General features: G+C 35.6%; 1 protein-coding gene and 1 long non-coding RNA gene across 2 annotated transcripts; one reads left to right on the top strand and one right to left on the bottom strand.

Moving 5' to 3' along the window:
• Positions 1-2,566: 2,566 nt before the first annotated feature.
• LOC119547531 lies at positions 2,567-3,577 on the bottom strand. The gene has a single exon (XM_037854425.1). The coding sequence runs from the start codon at positions 3,475-3,477 to the stop codon at positions 2,650-2,652; it is 828 nt and encodes a 275-aa protein (XP_037710353.1). The 5' UTR covers positions 3,478-3,577; the 3' UTR covers positions 2,567-2,649.
• Positions 3,578-13,461: 9,884 nt separating this feature from the next.
• Positions 13,462-14,409, top strand: LOC119547886. Its single transcript, XR_005219257.1, has 3 exons — positions 13,462-13,589; positions 14,109-14,232; positions 14,284-14,409. It is a non-coding gene; the product is annotated as an uncharacterized LOC119547886 (long non-coding RNA).
• The last annotated feature ends 1,302 nt before the right edge of the window (positions 14,410-15,711 follow it).

Raw genomic sequence — 15,711 nt, 5'->3', positions numbered from 1 at the left:
TAAGTTAAAGAAACCATATTGTTTGCTGAAGAGTTAGAGGTTTTATAAATTTAATTAAATTATATTATTTAACTTTAAAATATAGGTTACTGATTGATCTATCAGTGAATGTTATACTAAGGAATTTTAAATGACTGCGTGAATAAAATCATTCATTTTACTCCATTTATTTATTCAGTTATAAGTTGAAAAACAGCAATCCTTTAATTTTATTCAATCTGAATATTGCCTTTAATGCCGCTGAAATCTCCGCCTGGCACGACCTTAATTAAATGCATTTCAACATCGCCAGCATTATAATGAAGATGAATTTTTGTAGATTGTGTATTTTTCCAGTTCGTGTAGCAATTTCTTGCTGAAATTTGTTTGGCCAAAGTTCCAACCGAGTTGATTTTTCCGTTTTCATTACGCCTCGAGCCAAAGTGTAGGCAAAATTTAAATAATACCAAAATTATGTAAGAACGTAGCTTTAAGATGCGGTTTTTTTTTGGCCCAAGGCCCCCATTAAATATGCAGTAGATCCTAAAACACGTATCATCCTCTGATGCCGCCGCAGTTTCGCACTTTCGTTGTGCTAAATGAGTTTCAGCTGCAAAATTAAAAACTTTATCAGAAGCACCAGAGGTGTAGAGGTGTAGGTATATATGTGTGGGGCGGAAAAAAAAACTTGAAACTTTTTCATGAAGTTAAAGCAAAGTAAAATCAAATTATTGTGGTTGCTAGCAGGCTGGCAAAAGGATTACGCGATGGTGGCGGTTCTCCGCCTAACCGCCTTACCGCCTGCCACGCCCCCACCTTTCCGCCCTATTTTCCAACCCATAGCCCAGTCCAGTTTTCCCACCCACATCCACCTGTAATACAGCATGCCGGCATTGCATTTTCGGAGAGCAGACAGACAGAGGGACGCCGACTCCATAGCCAGACAGTTAGACTCGCCTGGCTGCCTGTTCACATGAAGTTGGCGCATTCTAATTGAATTTTCACTTTTTTCTCGCTCCCCGCAGCCCGCTTTTTCCCGCTTTCCCCGCTTTCCTCGCTTTTCCCGGGGCTTTCCCCGCGCTCACCTGTGCGACTACGTGACGATGGCCTGGCACAGAAATTGAAATAATTATTTTTAATCTTAAGTACGACTTGCGCGTAATGAGATTTGGATTATCTCGGCACCCTTTTTTCATCGCCCCCCTAGACTTATGAAAAAAGAAACTGATTACTGTGAGACGCATAAAAAATGTCTGTGTGAAAAGGATACAAATTCTTGCCGAATGTGGAAATGCTTTTTGGTTGTCTGAAGAATGTAATTGAGAAGTAAAAAACTTTTTCATTCTTAATAAAGGACTATATTTTTCATGGTGAAGTAAGGCAAGTAAAAATCAATGAATATATAGGGCTTAAAATCATCTAATGTTTTCTAAACATATTTTGTTTAAATATTATACAATTCAAACAATTTAATTTATATATAACTCGTTATATTTTTTTATGTAAAGATAACCGTTTTTCTAACCAAGAAAAAATGTCTTAGGACTTAAGAACTATTTTATTAGATTGGAAAAGTTGTTCTAAAATTTTTATACCCGTTACTCGTAGAGTAAAAGGGTATACTAGATTCGTCGGAAAGTATGTAACAGGCAGAAGGAAGCGTTTCCGACCCCATAAAGTATATATATTCTTGATCAGGATCACTAGCCGAGTCGATCTAGCCATGTCCGTCTGTCCGTCTGTCCGTCTGTCCGTCTGTCCGTCTGTCTGTCCGGATGAACGCTGAGATCTTGGAAACTATGAGAGCTAGGCTATTGAGATTTGGCGTGCAGATTCCTGAGCTTCTTACGCAGCGCAAGTTTGTTTCAGTAGAGTGCCACGCCCACTTTTACGCCCACAAACCGCCAAAACTGTTGCTCCTACAGTTTTGATGCTAGAATAAAAATTTTAACTGAAATGTATTGTTCTCATCAATACCTATCGATTGACTTAAAAAAAAGTTTGCCACGCCCACTTTATCGCCCACAAACCGCCCCCAAACTTCAAAAAATCGTAAATATGAACGTGGATATCTCGGAAACTATCAAAGATATAGAATCAGGATTTCAGATTTAGATTCCGAACCTTTGTACGCAGCGCAATTTTGATACGCGAATATGCCACGCCCACTCTAACGCCCACAAACCGCCCAAGCCTGTGGCGCCCACAATTTTCATGCTAGATACAAAATTTTAACTGAACTGTATCGGTCTCGTCAATACCTATCGATTGACCAAAAAAAAAATTTTCCACGCCCACCCTAACGCCCATAACGCTTAAATATGTCTACCGCCGGTAGGTGGCGCATTTCAGTCTTGCTTTGCTGCTTGCTTATTTCCATTTCCCTTTGGTCCCTTTAGCTGAGTAACGGGTATCTGATAGTCGAGGCACTCGACTATAGCGTTCTTTCTTGTTTTTATTACTTTAGTAACAAGCATTTTTATCCTAGAAAAATGTTTTTGTCAATGAAATAAAAGTAACCGATAGTTTTTTTAAAAAAGATTTTTATCATTTCATTTAATTTTATTATATTTCTCAATAGAGCTTTTCCTATGCTAATACATAAATTCTTATTCATTCCTAAATTTTAAGTACATATTTATTATTTATTTAATATTTTGAATTTACTTTTCAATTTCTATCTTTCCTATTTTTTTCCATGGCTACCGCCGAACGACGTCTTCCACAATTTCTGCACCGTGATCGGCAATCCCTGCAGAAACCAAAATAATCCCTGGGCGACAAATCGTGCTGGGCCTGCAACCGTTGAGTACTTCTCTTTCCACCCTCGCTGGCAGCATCCAAACATTCAGATGAAAGTGAAACTGAACCCATCGACCAATCGCTATCACTACTATCGTATTTACCCTCGACAAAGTCGAGTAATTTTAAGGCAGTTTTCAGACGACGAATCTTTTTTTTATCGACAGAGGTTTTGTCTTGAGAGGTTCCAGCTTCCTGAGTTTTCACATCACATTCTTCTTCAGGAAGATCATTTTGTTCTGTTTTACAAGGAAGTGAATTCTTTTTCTTTGGATTCCTTACATTTTCAGCAGTTTTTATATCTTGCATTTTTTGTATTTTAACGTGTTTTCTTATTTCGGAAGTATATTTCTTAGTTTTTAACGCCTCTAGAATTTGTACATTTTTTTTGGTGGATCTAATGGTCCTAGCAGATTTTTCCTCTTTTGGCTTAGCTTTTAAATGTTCCTTTTTAATTGCCATGAAACCCTTCTTAGTTTGCAGCCCCTCATGGACATGCCTCCTTCTTTTGGTGGGTTCCCCCATTCTAGAAGTAACTTCTAAGGCAGATTTCACTCGATCTACTTCATACTGGCTCAAATCGCCATAACTTTTCAATGGTAACAAATCCAGTTTTGGTGTATAGGACCGTTTGCGTTTGGCTAAAAGTGCACTGCTCTTATTATGTTCATTGGTTCGGCCTTCTTTTTCTGCCATAATCAAGAGTATTTACTTTCTTTTCGACTTTTTGAAGATCTTACGCTATTTCCGATTTTGATTTTGTATGGAATAAATCAGGGACTGAACACTGGAACTTGATTCCTTTTTGATTTCCCAGACTTGGCCTACGTTGGTGCATAAATTGGCAGCAGGCGGAAAAACTTTTACCACCCACGGCCCACGCAAATATTGCATTTTCATTAAGTTAAAGTTTGGTTTTTAGTTTAATTTTTTCGTACCCTTTGCGGCTTTCCCCTCTCCGTTTACTTAAAAACTTTTTGCGGCAAGTTTTTTGGCCCAAAGTTTGCATGTGTCTGTCAGTCGGTGTGTGTGTGTGTGTAGTGTATATGTGTGGGTAAAGGAGTGTGTGTGTGTGTGAGCGCGTGTAAAAATCATGTGCGCAGTCAAAGCAAAATGACGATAGCACTGACGATCCGCCTAAAAACTTTTGACGGGCCAACTTGCTTTGGGCCAAGTTTCAAGCTGCCAACTACAGCAACGTCTCTTCTCAGGCAATCTCCCAGCAATCTCTGTCTGCCAATAAGCTTAAGTCAGTAGGGTTGATTAGGACAAGTGCGTGGGCCAAGAGGATTTTACAAGAAATTAATTTGTGATTTTAGAGCATATTAAATTTATCAAATTTCGGGAGAATTGTTATTATACTTGTATATAACAAAATCTTCAAAAATGTAGGCGGACTTTTAGCGTCATGCTCGTTTGAGGTAGAATTAAACTTACGCTGCGCAAGAATCTCTAGAATCTGCAAGCCTAATCCCAACCATCTAGATTTCAAGAACAAGTACACTTTATAGGGTCAGAAACACTTTCTTCTACCTGGTACATACTTTTCGAAGAATCTAGTATTGCTTACTCTACGAGCAAAATGTATAGAAATTTAATTTGAGAATGCAAGTTAAATTGTTGAAGATGTTTTAAAATTGATATTTATATTTAAATGTTTGTAAAAATTACCTTATGCAATTAAGCAGAACCGAAAGCCTAAATGTCTCTATTTAAACATATCGATTTATTTTTGTGATTCTTCTAATTCTCGACATAAATTCAGTAAGCTAAAAGTTCTGATCTAACAAAAAAGGTTATGAAACACTGGCAACATTATTCCTTTAAATCAACTTCCAGCTTCAATCGGTTTATTTAATTATTTCCCCCAACTATCTAGAAAAAATTTCAAATTTCCGTTCATTCGCCGACTTTGTGGCCCCATAACAATAACAAAACGTGAGGGAGAGAAAAAATTTTAATAAAACTCAAAGTCAAACTGAAAACCATTTTCACACTTGGACGATCGTTTACAATAACTAAAAATTCTATCACCGCACTTTTCACACTTCCTTTTGTATGGTTTTTTTGTGCTTTGTGTCAAATTGAAATGAATAAAATATTGGCTGCCTAACCGGCGACACTCGGAAAGAGAGGACAGCCATCATCATTTTTTTAATAAACTTCGCTCAGTTCATGAAAAATCCTTTGGAACGGTGAATATTGTCCATAAAATGAAATTGATTTTTTTGTGTGTATATTAATAGTTGGTCCATTGCAGTTTCCGCTAAAATATTCCTTTGTGCTTTTTTAGCTTTGATTTTATTCTGGCTTGGTTGCGTTTCTTTATTTTTAGATTTCAATATTTTGTGTGTGAAAAAAAAAAATTAAATGCAATTATTATGCAAATGCAGTTCTTTTTCAGTTCTCCCTTTAACTATTATTTGTTTTTAAATAAGAGTTTGGATTTTAATTAAGTATATGATGCGGATGGTGGTAAAACCTCATTAAAATATTTATTTAAAAATTACGAATAAATTGTAGTATTTTAAGCTATTCATAATAATATAAAAACATAATACTTTGTTCATCCATCCTTCTGTTGTCTTTAATATTTTTTAAATCATACCTCAATTATTACGAATAAATTATAGTTTTTCAAGATATTCATAATAACTTAAAACATAATGGTTTGTGAATCCATTCTTCCGTTGTCTTTAATATATTTTGGTTCTTACCTGATATAGAAAGCTATGTGGATGATTTGGAAGTGACGCGTTAACTCTTACCTTATTTTTTATAGCTATATGGCATTAAGTTCTGCAGTGTGTTCCAACTTGTTGACCCAAATGTTGGCACAGGTCCTTGAGCACTCAACAACTTGTTGGGTCATCGCCATAGCTTCTGCCCAATGAGCAAACTATTTTCACTGGGCAATGGACACGGAACTTGCTGCCGGGCAGCTGCTCTCGACTTGCGCTAAGCACATCATTATGTTGGCTCAACTTTCCGATCATTTTTAATTACCCACCCGCACACCCCATCCGATTTTCTCGTCTGCCTCTGCTTTCACTACCCTTATTTTTTTGTTCGCCATTAATTCCTTTAATGGAATGCTGCATTAATAAAAAATACGTTATGAGCGCATAATAGAAATAAAAGCTAATGTAATTACATGCCGCACTTGTTTCGCCTTGTTGCAGTGCAAAAGTACGAGAATTTCCCACTCCCAGACTGCAAACGAAAATCCTGAAAATTTAATTCCTTCAGTAGGAACCAGTTGAGCGTTAAAAGGTGAAAAGAGAAGCGGGTATATGGGCATTATGAAGAGGTGTTTAAAAATGTTCCATGTAGAACAATGTAACGCGGAGATAAAAATGTAGGGAACTTAATTACTGTTCTCGTACTCTTAAAGATGTGAACTGAATTAAATGCTAAGAAGCTTAAATGACAATGCATTTTGTATTACAAAATTACATAATAAGACCGCAAATGGAGGCTACTTAAATACTTGCAAGGATTTTATTAACTGAGACTATTTGACAGTATGGAAACTCCCCCTTTTATATTAAAAATCTTTTAGTATCTGAATAAATCCCTTATTATAAGCTTACTTGTCGTCTACTTAAACGTTTTCCAATCAAACTCAGAGGGTATGAACTGCTTTGAGTTTCCTGCACCACTTTCGAGTTTCTTGAAATCGTTTTCTTTATATTTTTCTTATTTATTTTTCTATTTTTTTAGCATGTTGCTGACTGCTGTTGGGTGCTTAAAAGCTTTGCATTAACTATTAAACGCAGCTTGAATCGCATAACGGCACTTGGCACACAAAGAGGGCGAATTTAGGGGGTGGCAGGGAAATGGAAATAAAAATTGGTGTCAGGAAAAGTGGCCGCGGGGCTCAAAGGGGGAAAATGGCTCGGAAAAGGGTGGTGCAGGCCAACAATTGTATTCAAATTATGGCTAAAGGCGGAAAAACATTTACGTTTATTGTTAAGTGATTGGCGCCAATAAATTTGAAGCCAACCAAAGCTAGGTAAACAAATATACGATTAAAATGAACGCGCAAGTACACAGAAAAAAGTTTTGTTCTAAGCAATAATTTAAATTATCGTATATTTTGAAATTAAAAATCCTATCACGTTTTCATTATTTTCAACTTCCTATTTTATTCGTATTTCTCACTTTGCCACACTTTCCATTTTCTAATTACCAAACATTCCCATGTCACTTGAATTCTTAATTGCAAATGTTTAATTTAATTTTTAGTTGAGTGTACCGAAACTGTAGGTTTTCCGCTAAATAAATTTTTATTTATTCTATTGCTTCTCCGCTTGCTCTCTACGCCCCTGTTTTTTGCTTTTTCAGCTTGAGCGCAGGTGTGCTAAAAAATTCATAGAGCATGGGTGGCTGCTGGGCAAAAAGAAAGGGGATGCGGCGGGTGATGTTGTGCTGCTGAAAATTCCTGGGCCAAAGGAGTTGAGAGTTTGAAGCTGTTAGCCTGACAGGTTGCAATGCTATAAAATGCAATCAGCTGCAAAGAAAATAGGTTTTGCTTCACCAAACAGACAAACTGCGGAGGGTTTTCGGGGGGAAAAAGGGTAAAACGGGTGGAAAACAGTAGAGTGCATCCAGAGGAGCTGTTTCTACTGTTGCTGGATGGCATAAATTAAAGCGCAACAAGACCAAACAGACGCAGGGCATATTTGCCAACACACGGGCACAAACTGCAGATGGGGAAAATGTACATGGTGGAAATGGGGGTGGAAAATGCGGAGTATCATCAGGTTTATACAGACAAACAGATTGTGGGCTGACTGCGGACATTCAGTGGAAACGCCACAGGAGAAGAAAAGACACGAAGAGAATGCTTCAAAGCGCTGACAACTTCCTTGCTAAATCTGCTTTTCCATATTCCTGGGTAAATTCCCCATCCTTATTTTCTACTCGCGGCGCAGCCAAGTTTAATTGCCCGCTGTCGCTTAGCTAGACAAATGCAAATTGGCCAAACGAAACGTTAGACAGCCGGTTAAATGGAAACACATAATTACGTGCACGTCCTTCACAGCAGTTGGTTCCCTTTTGCTGCTGAATTCAATTTAGTCATAATTATAGAATTTCTTTGAGGTGTCGGTTATGTGTAATTTAAAGGGTAACTGAATGAATGAATAGAATGCATCCGCAGTGTGAGAAATGAATTAAATGGCGCCCAACGTGGGGCCTTCTTTAGACCCACGTTGGGCGCCACCTTTCAGTTAAACCTTTATTAGTCCAAACTGATAAGTTTATAGAAAATATGGATAAAGATTAAGCAGTAACCCTCACTTTTAATTGTTTTTAATTACCTACTGGTGAAACCATATTGACTTTATTACCATTCGTTAGACCTACAAACTTCTGTTTAATTTTTATAACACTTGTCAGCTCTTTCTTTGTTTCTTTGCCATTTTCAAGCAATTTAACTCAACAAGTCCATAAAATAATAAATAATGTTATACTAATATATGGTTACCTAAAAAACCGAACTGCTTCCCAAAAATCCAGGATAGCTATTCAATTTCAGCTCCGTCAGTGGCTTTGATGGACCAAAAATTGAAGGGGAAGTTAGTAAGCCAAAAACCCATCCGCGCCCGCACTCCGCCCAATTACATTGCCCTCGTCACCCTTCGGAAATTCCGCTGCAATGTGAATTTGAATTGCAATTGCGAATGGCCGCGTGCTGGAAATTAAATAAAACACTCGCAGCGAAAGGATGTTAGGATGGGAGTATCCGCAGATACAAACTTTGTCATAGGGAAAGTTTTTCGCTGCACACTGAACCAAAATGAAAACGTAGCCGAGCGTGATGAGCCATGGCAGAATGCAAAAAGGGCAGGGGTTCTAGGGAACTAGGGTAGGGGCACCGGGATGGGGATGTCCTGACATCTGCACCCAGAACAATCAACAAAAAAACATCGAATAAACTGGAGCCAGTGACTCTGATCCTGCGCCAAGCTCAATTTAATTGCGTTTGACCATAAGTAATCCGCGCCAAAATGTAAACAGCGATCCGTAGCTTCGAGGACGATAAATCATGTGACCCTCTCATTTGTGCACTGCACTTTCATATTTGATTTATCCTCGGGCCGAAAAACATCACCAACTGTCGAATCAATTGCATTTTTCGGTTAGCAGCTGTATGCGATTTTTGATGGAACACCGTACAGCAACCACTTAGACCTGTTATTAGCCATCATAATTCTTGTGTAGACAACGAGCAGCTGCCACTTTTGGGTCCTCAAAATGGACGGACAGCACATCTATCAATTTGCTACCGCCGACCTACACATATTCCCCACCCATCATTTTGTCGTGTGCCATTCCATCTCCTACTTTTTGTACGAGGGCCTGCATAAGAAATTTAAATAATTTTCTGTTAGGAATGAAAAAAAACCTGCATAAAAAGTGGACAAGGACAGATCAAAAGGTTTAAATTGATAGTACCCTGTATTTAAGAATTAAATATCAATAATGAAATTTTACAAAAGACAGTAAAAAATACAGAGCTAAGCTGTTTCTGTGAAACATAATATTATGTTGCATTTGCTTCATTATCCTAATTATTATTATATTAATTATATTAATTGATAATTAATACAGAGTTAAGTTATTTTTTATAATATAATATTAAGTTTCATTTGCTTTATTATCCTAATTATTATTATAATAAATTCCTTCAAGGCTATCAGCCTTTCTTGTGTCCATTATTTATATTCAAAATGTACTTTTTTGTATTCCAATTACATATTAGTTACAGTTGCTCTTAAACAACCCATCATGGACCAACTTCAAGGGGTAACCAGTGGAGAAAAGAAATCACATCAACACGTTGATAGGTGGTAAGGACGAAGGATAAAGTTGCGGCCATTTATCAGAGTCATGGACCCATAAATAAAACAAATAATACGAAAATATGCAAAACAAAGAATATAAAAAATATTGAAGGACAGCAAGAGCAACAGAAACGAAAAAAAGGGAAAACGGGCATAAGATACATTTGGTCTAATAGATGGACTGAATGAAATGGGCCCGAGCCCCCCGGGCCATAGCTATGGGATGGCATACCCACTTAACCACCCGAACACCCTTTCTATGCATGTGGATAGCGTTAAACAAATGGCCGATGACCCATAATAAAAATTATTATGAATGAAACAAGAACAAGAAAAACCCATTGGGCCCACTGCTAGCCCTCTTGACATTCCACAGCCCCCCTCGTTCCACCCAATAAATTGGGATGCGTATGGCAAAGGACTGAGAGTACCCTGTATCCTTTGGGACCGGGGATGCCCCGAATGCGATGCCATCGCCATGTCCGCCTTGGAATTATATTTGGGCTCTGTGCCAGGGCACGTGCATCAAGATTCAATTGAGAGTTCTAAACACAAAAACGGAAGCTGCTCTACAATGTTGCCCCGCACTCACACTCTTACTTTCTTCGCAATCTTTTTCTTTGAGTGTGTGCGTGAGCGGGGCATTTCCGTTTTTGTAGCACACTTTGTTGCGATAGAAAGGAAAAATTATAAACTTGGACTCTTGAACCAAGTTGTTTATACTGTTGGGAAAAAGTTTAAAAATGTAAAAAAATATTAGTTTTATTTAAAATAAATATGAAATATTTTAATTATGGAACTTTACTGCTTATTATCCTGCGCATAATGGATATAAATTGAGCTTCTGTGTATTTTCAACAAATTAACTGTACGTAACTTATTAAAAAGAAAACGTATGCGGTAATAATAATTTTTTTAAGAACTAATTGAGATAGTCAAAAGTAAGTGCAAAGTTTTTTAACTAATACACAATGAAATACGATATGAAAATGAGTTTGAAAAATATCCCACCACATACAAATTGATTGCTTTTGTATTCTTTATTAAAGTCGAACATTTAAATTTCTCACCTTAATTAATTTGTTACCAACTAGCATTGGCTTAGCAAAACATGTTAAAAAGCAAAAACCTAGATGTTTTTTTCTTTTGGATCTAGTGTGTCTTTTCACAAGCTCATTTGTTTGACAACTTTGAATACAAGCACACTATGAAAAGGTTCTTAATTGGTTATTTAATATTTCTAATCATTTTTATCATTCATAGTAAGTTTGCTTGTCCAAAGGAGTGCCAATATATGTTTTCAAGGTGCTGCGCACCCTGATAATTAATATAATTTTATATTTTTGTAATAAAAGGAAATGCCAATATAAATGTTATTTACAACAAATAATAAATTTGTAAAAATGTACTGTGTTTTTTGCATAAGTTTAAATACATTCTACATATGATATATATTGGGAATCTAGATCTTTTCAATAGGTTACATTTTGCAGTGCTATTTACCGTACCCAAATGCAACAATAAATTATTTTCGATTTCACCGAAATGAAAAATAATGATAATGCTAATGATAATGCTAAAAATAATGATAAAATGTTACAACTGTTGGGAAAGGGTTCAAAAATGTAATAAAATAATATTTTTATTTAACAACTAAAAAAAAATTACAGCTAAAATTAAATATTAATAGTCTTATTTTTAATTTTTGGTCAAGAACATAAATACAAAAAATAAAATCACAAAATATAAAATAATATAATATAAATATATACAAATATAAAATATTTTTAAACTATTATTCAGCCTAAATGTGGTGGATGAAGTGAGCATTCGAAATTACGTATACGACTACTGGGCTAGAAAATAAAAACTAAAAAAATGTTTGTTTCTTTAACATTTATATAAAAAATTAAAAATCTTCTGATACTATAAACTAAAACCATATGCAAAACTGTAATTGAACCCAAAAACTTTTTGCATGCCGTATAGAATTGCCTATAGCGCTCTGAATGGGATAAAAGGACACAGCTTTATCCTGTCTCTGGACTCTGGCTAAGTGTAAAATATGAAAAATATACAAAAGAGGAAAAATCTCAAAAAAAGGAAACTCCCTCTAAACACATTCCGCACGCTTCATTGTGCCCCTGCCCCCCAACGTCCCTCTTGTCAGTGTGAGGGACAGACGAATGCAAATAGTGGGTGTGAGTAAATAAATAATAGAAATATTTCCCTCTCAGATATTTTGCATATTTCCCTGGGCCAGTTCACTACAGTTAGGAGTGCGATGAGGTGTTGTTAGGGGGAAACCGTTGAACCGCTTTTCGGATATGTGAAGTGAAATGTTGTTTGGCATTGTTTACTCTGCCCTGTTCGAGTACTTGGACTGTAAGTGAAAATAAATACATAAATATAACAAAAAAAAAAGAAGGAAAAATACATAAATACAATATATCTTTGTATCTAGGGGCAGTGGAAGTGAAATCCATTAGCCGCCGAGTCTCAAGAGCAATGATAAAGGGCGCAGCAGCGGCGCAGAAAGCGGCAGCGAACCTAATAGCCTCGACTCGACGTGTTGTCCCTTTCAATTATATGAGAGGTGGTCACCCCACACCCAAAACTCCCTACCGCCCACCAAACACCCCACTCCCCAACCTCCTCAAGGACTCTGCGGTTGTTTCTTTTTTTTTTCCTATTCCTGGCTTCTCGAGAGAATTTTTCAATTTTACACGTTGCCCAAAAGAAAAAAGGCGTTTCCACAACAGCATCTGAGAATCGAAGCCAGCTCATTGTTATTGTTCGTGGAGTTTTCTCGGAGTAGGGGGATATTCACTGAGAAAAATATTTTAAGCTAAACATTTTTAAAATTTATATTTATATTTTAGAAATTTAAATTTATATGAGCTTATCATAAACATAAGAAAACGTTTTAATATATATCTTCTTTACCTCTATAAAATAAAAGATTTTTAAATAGGCAAACACGTTTTTTTATATTTTTACGAAAGATAATAATTAGACCTTCAATTTAGGTATTAAGCTTTAAGCATCTATTTTAAAAACTATTTGTTCTTACTACTCGAGATATTTTTTCCCAATGCTGAACGCTACTTTCCCATGGGTGAAAAGGACCCCCCAAAAGTAGTAGCCAACAGCCATGGGGACCGGTATCCAATCCTCATCTATTTGCCTCGTGAAATTTATTGGCAACAGAATAATGCGAGGCACGTTCATTTGATTACATTAAAACGAAAGTGGCTAAAAAGGTTGGACCACAAAGAGAGCGCAGAATAGAAAGGCCAACGTGGCGGAGACTAGGCGGAAATTTTTAAATAAATAAATAATAAACGTAGAACGAATTGGTGTGGGTGGAGCGATTTTACTGCTTATTATGCTGCAGATAACGTTGATACCTTGAATAAGAGGATTTCCCCATTGTCTATGGTGGTCCAACAATGGATATAATGTCCTTCTGTGTATTTTCATGTGGGCGTGGCATTAAAACAATTGAAAAGGCCACAGAATGAGGTTAAAGTTCAATCGCACATCAAGTGCACTTAACTACAGTGCAATTTATTCAAAAAAAGGTTGGATATTAATTGTTTTAAAACCAAATTTAAAGAATATTAACTAATACGAAAAGCAATATAGAAAAAATAAATAAATTTAAATGATTTGAAGGGGAGAGCTAGATACGAATATCACGCTTTTCTATGCTTAGTTAAAGTCGATTATTTAAATTTCACACCTTAATAAGTATATAACACTAACTTTGGCTTAGCTAAGCATGTTAAGGAGCCATAGCCCAGATGAATATTTCCCATTTGGATCTTTAGTTCTTACTTTCTTGATGCTTAGCTCAATTGGTCACTTAATGTTTGTAATAATTTGTATCATTTATAGTAAGATTAACTTGTCCAAAGGATTGTAAATATTTGTTTTAATGTGCTGCACTCATGGGTAATTAATATAATAATATATTTTTTCAATACCAAGGAAAATGTTATTTACAACAATAATTTTGTACAAATTTAGGAATTTACAATGTGTTTTGGGGATAACCTAGATCTCCTAGATCAAGTACTACAATATATCACTAGCTGTTACCTTACCTAGGTATTGCTTTTACTTTTACAGATTAAACATTTAATATATATATAAATATATATTATGTTTTTCACCTTTAAACTGTGTGTACATTACCTAGGTTTTTATTTCCATAAGACCTTTATCTAAGTGCCAAAAATAAGTACTTCTCCTAGAGCTAAATTTGAAAATATATTTTATGCTTTGTTAAAAACCGATGTGTAAATGCCATAGCTTAGCGAATTGTGTTATCATACCAACACACATTGATTAAGCCAAATTTGCTTACATAGAAAATTCACTCTTACTTTTTCCTAGTTAGATCTGATCACCAACCCTGATTGTTATGAAACTGGAGAAAAATGAAAAGGCATTTAATATTGTTTTGGATAGTATTGTTACTTTTAGATCTATCGTCAGCACGTAAGCGAGGCAAAAGATCTCGAAATAGGGTTCATGGCTGTGATAACCGTTGCGCCGGTTTTGGAAATTGCTGCCCACCAGGCTAGCCTCTATGGTAAGATTATTTAACTACTACGTATTTATGGTTGTAAATAATGTATTTCAGATTGCATGCTGTATGAGATCTGTCGTAATAATCCTAGTCCCTTTAAAAAGCATTGTGAAATTAATAAAAACTATCTGTTCGATGACTGAATTACCATCTTAAACAAATTAAAGAACCGTTAAAAACTATACATTTTTTTTATTTGCGTTTCTATTAATCATGAGAAGCTTTTCAACTTCCAGGATGTCAACATTTAATGATGTTAATGTAAACATTTTCCACAAATCGATAAAAGCTTGCGAAGCTATCCTTAATGCGTTAAATATCGCAGTTGGATATAACCATGTATAAACAAATGTATCAATTTAGCTTGGATAATATGCCCCTGCTATTTGGCCACAAACATCACATTATAGTTCACTGAACCAATTAAATCAACATTTAAACAGCAATTTTAAACCAGAAAACGAGTTTCCACGCACATCACATCGTTAATTACTGCGTTTTATGCTAAGCCTAATAAAACGGTCATTTAAAATGGGATATACTTATATTTGTAATAAAATTTGATATACACATATGTATTTATTTATATAAAAAATCCAGTTAGCATCAAATCAAGCACTCTAGTTAATTGCATTTAAATTTAATTAGCATTAAATGTTTGCAAATTTGGCTGCATAGTGGAGGACCGTCATTGGGTTTGGGGGGTTGAATAAAGGGGATTAAAAGTTAAAAGTGGGCAGACAACACAAATAAATCCCAATAAAATTCACCTAATTTGTATTTTATTTATTGCCTTGTTTACATTTTATTTATGTAATGACCGAGCTGGGAACCGCAAATGGGATATAGATTAATTTATATAGAAGGGCAATAAAAATGGATATAATATTCTATGGATGAAGTGTTTGTTAGTACTTTATTAGTATTATTTAGAAATGTATTACTTGTCTTCTTCAGAAGCTTAGAAAACTAGTTAAATCATTACGTTGATTTATTTATTAAATGTTAGCAAGGGCATAGACTTTTTCAGTAGGTATTTAAAATTTTTTTCTGACTTATAATGTCGCCCGTTTTTTGTTTTATCTGCAGCGGTTAGTTCATTCATGTAAATGCTGATTTATTATGGCCCACATAATTTTTCGCCTCTTCCCAGCGCCATTAAAGTTATTAAGCAAAGTGCATAAATTAACAACAATATAGGAATGGCAAAATGGGAAACAACATTTGGATCAATTTACATGGCGCGCCTCTGCATAAATAATAAATAAATAATTTCGCTGGCTCATTACAATAGTAGCAACGCCGCAAAAAAAAAAGCGAACGAAGAGTTAATTTATCTATCGACTGGACTATAAAATGCAAACGAGTAGTAAATTTAATAAATTCATTATCAGCTCATTAACAGCGGACACACGGGGCGTATGCGCACGAGCAATTTGCAATTAAAGTGTTTACCCGACGAAAAATATATCGAGGAAATCG

This window comes from Drosophila subpulchrella, chromosome 2L (genome assembly GCF_014743375.2).
Source record: "Drosophila subpulchrella strain 33 F10 #4 breed RU33 chromosome 2L, RU_Dsub_v1.1 Primary Assembly, whole genome shotgun sequence".
Lineage (NCBI taxonomy): Eukaryota > Metazoa > Arthropoda > Insecta > Diptera > Drosophilidae > Drosophila > Drosophila subpulchrella.
This window is presented reverse-complemented; position numbering and strand designations above follow the sequence as displayed.

Bases quoted from the DNA above. Each gene is read 5' to 3' on its own strand.
- LOC119547531 (XM_037854425.1), bottom strand. From the start codon at position 3,477: ATGGCAGAAAAAGAAGGCCGAACCAATGAACATAATAAGAGCAGTGCA.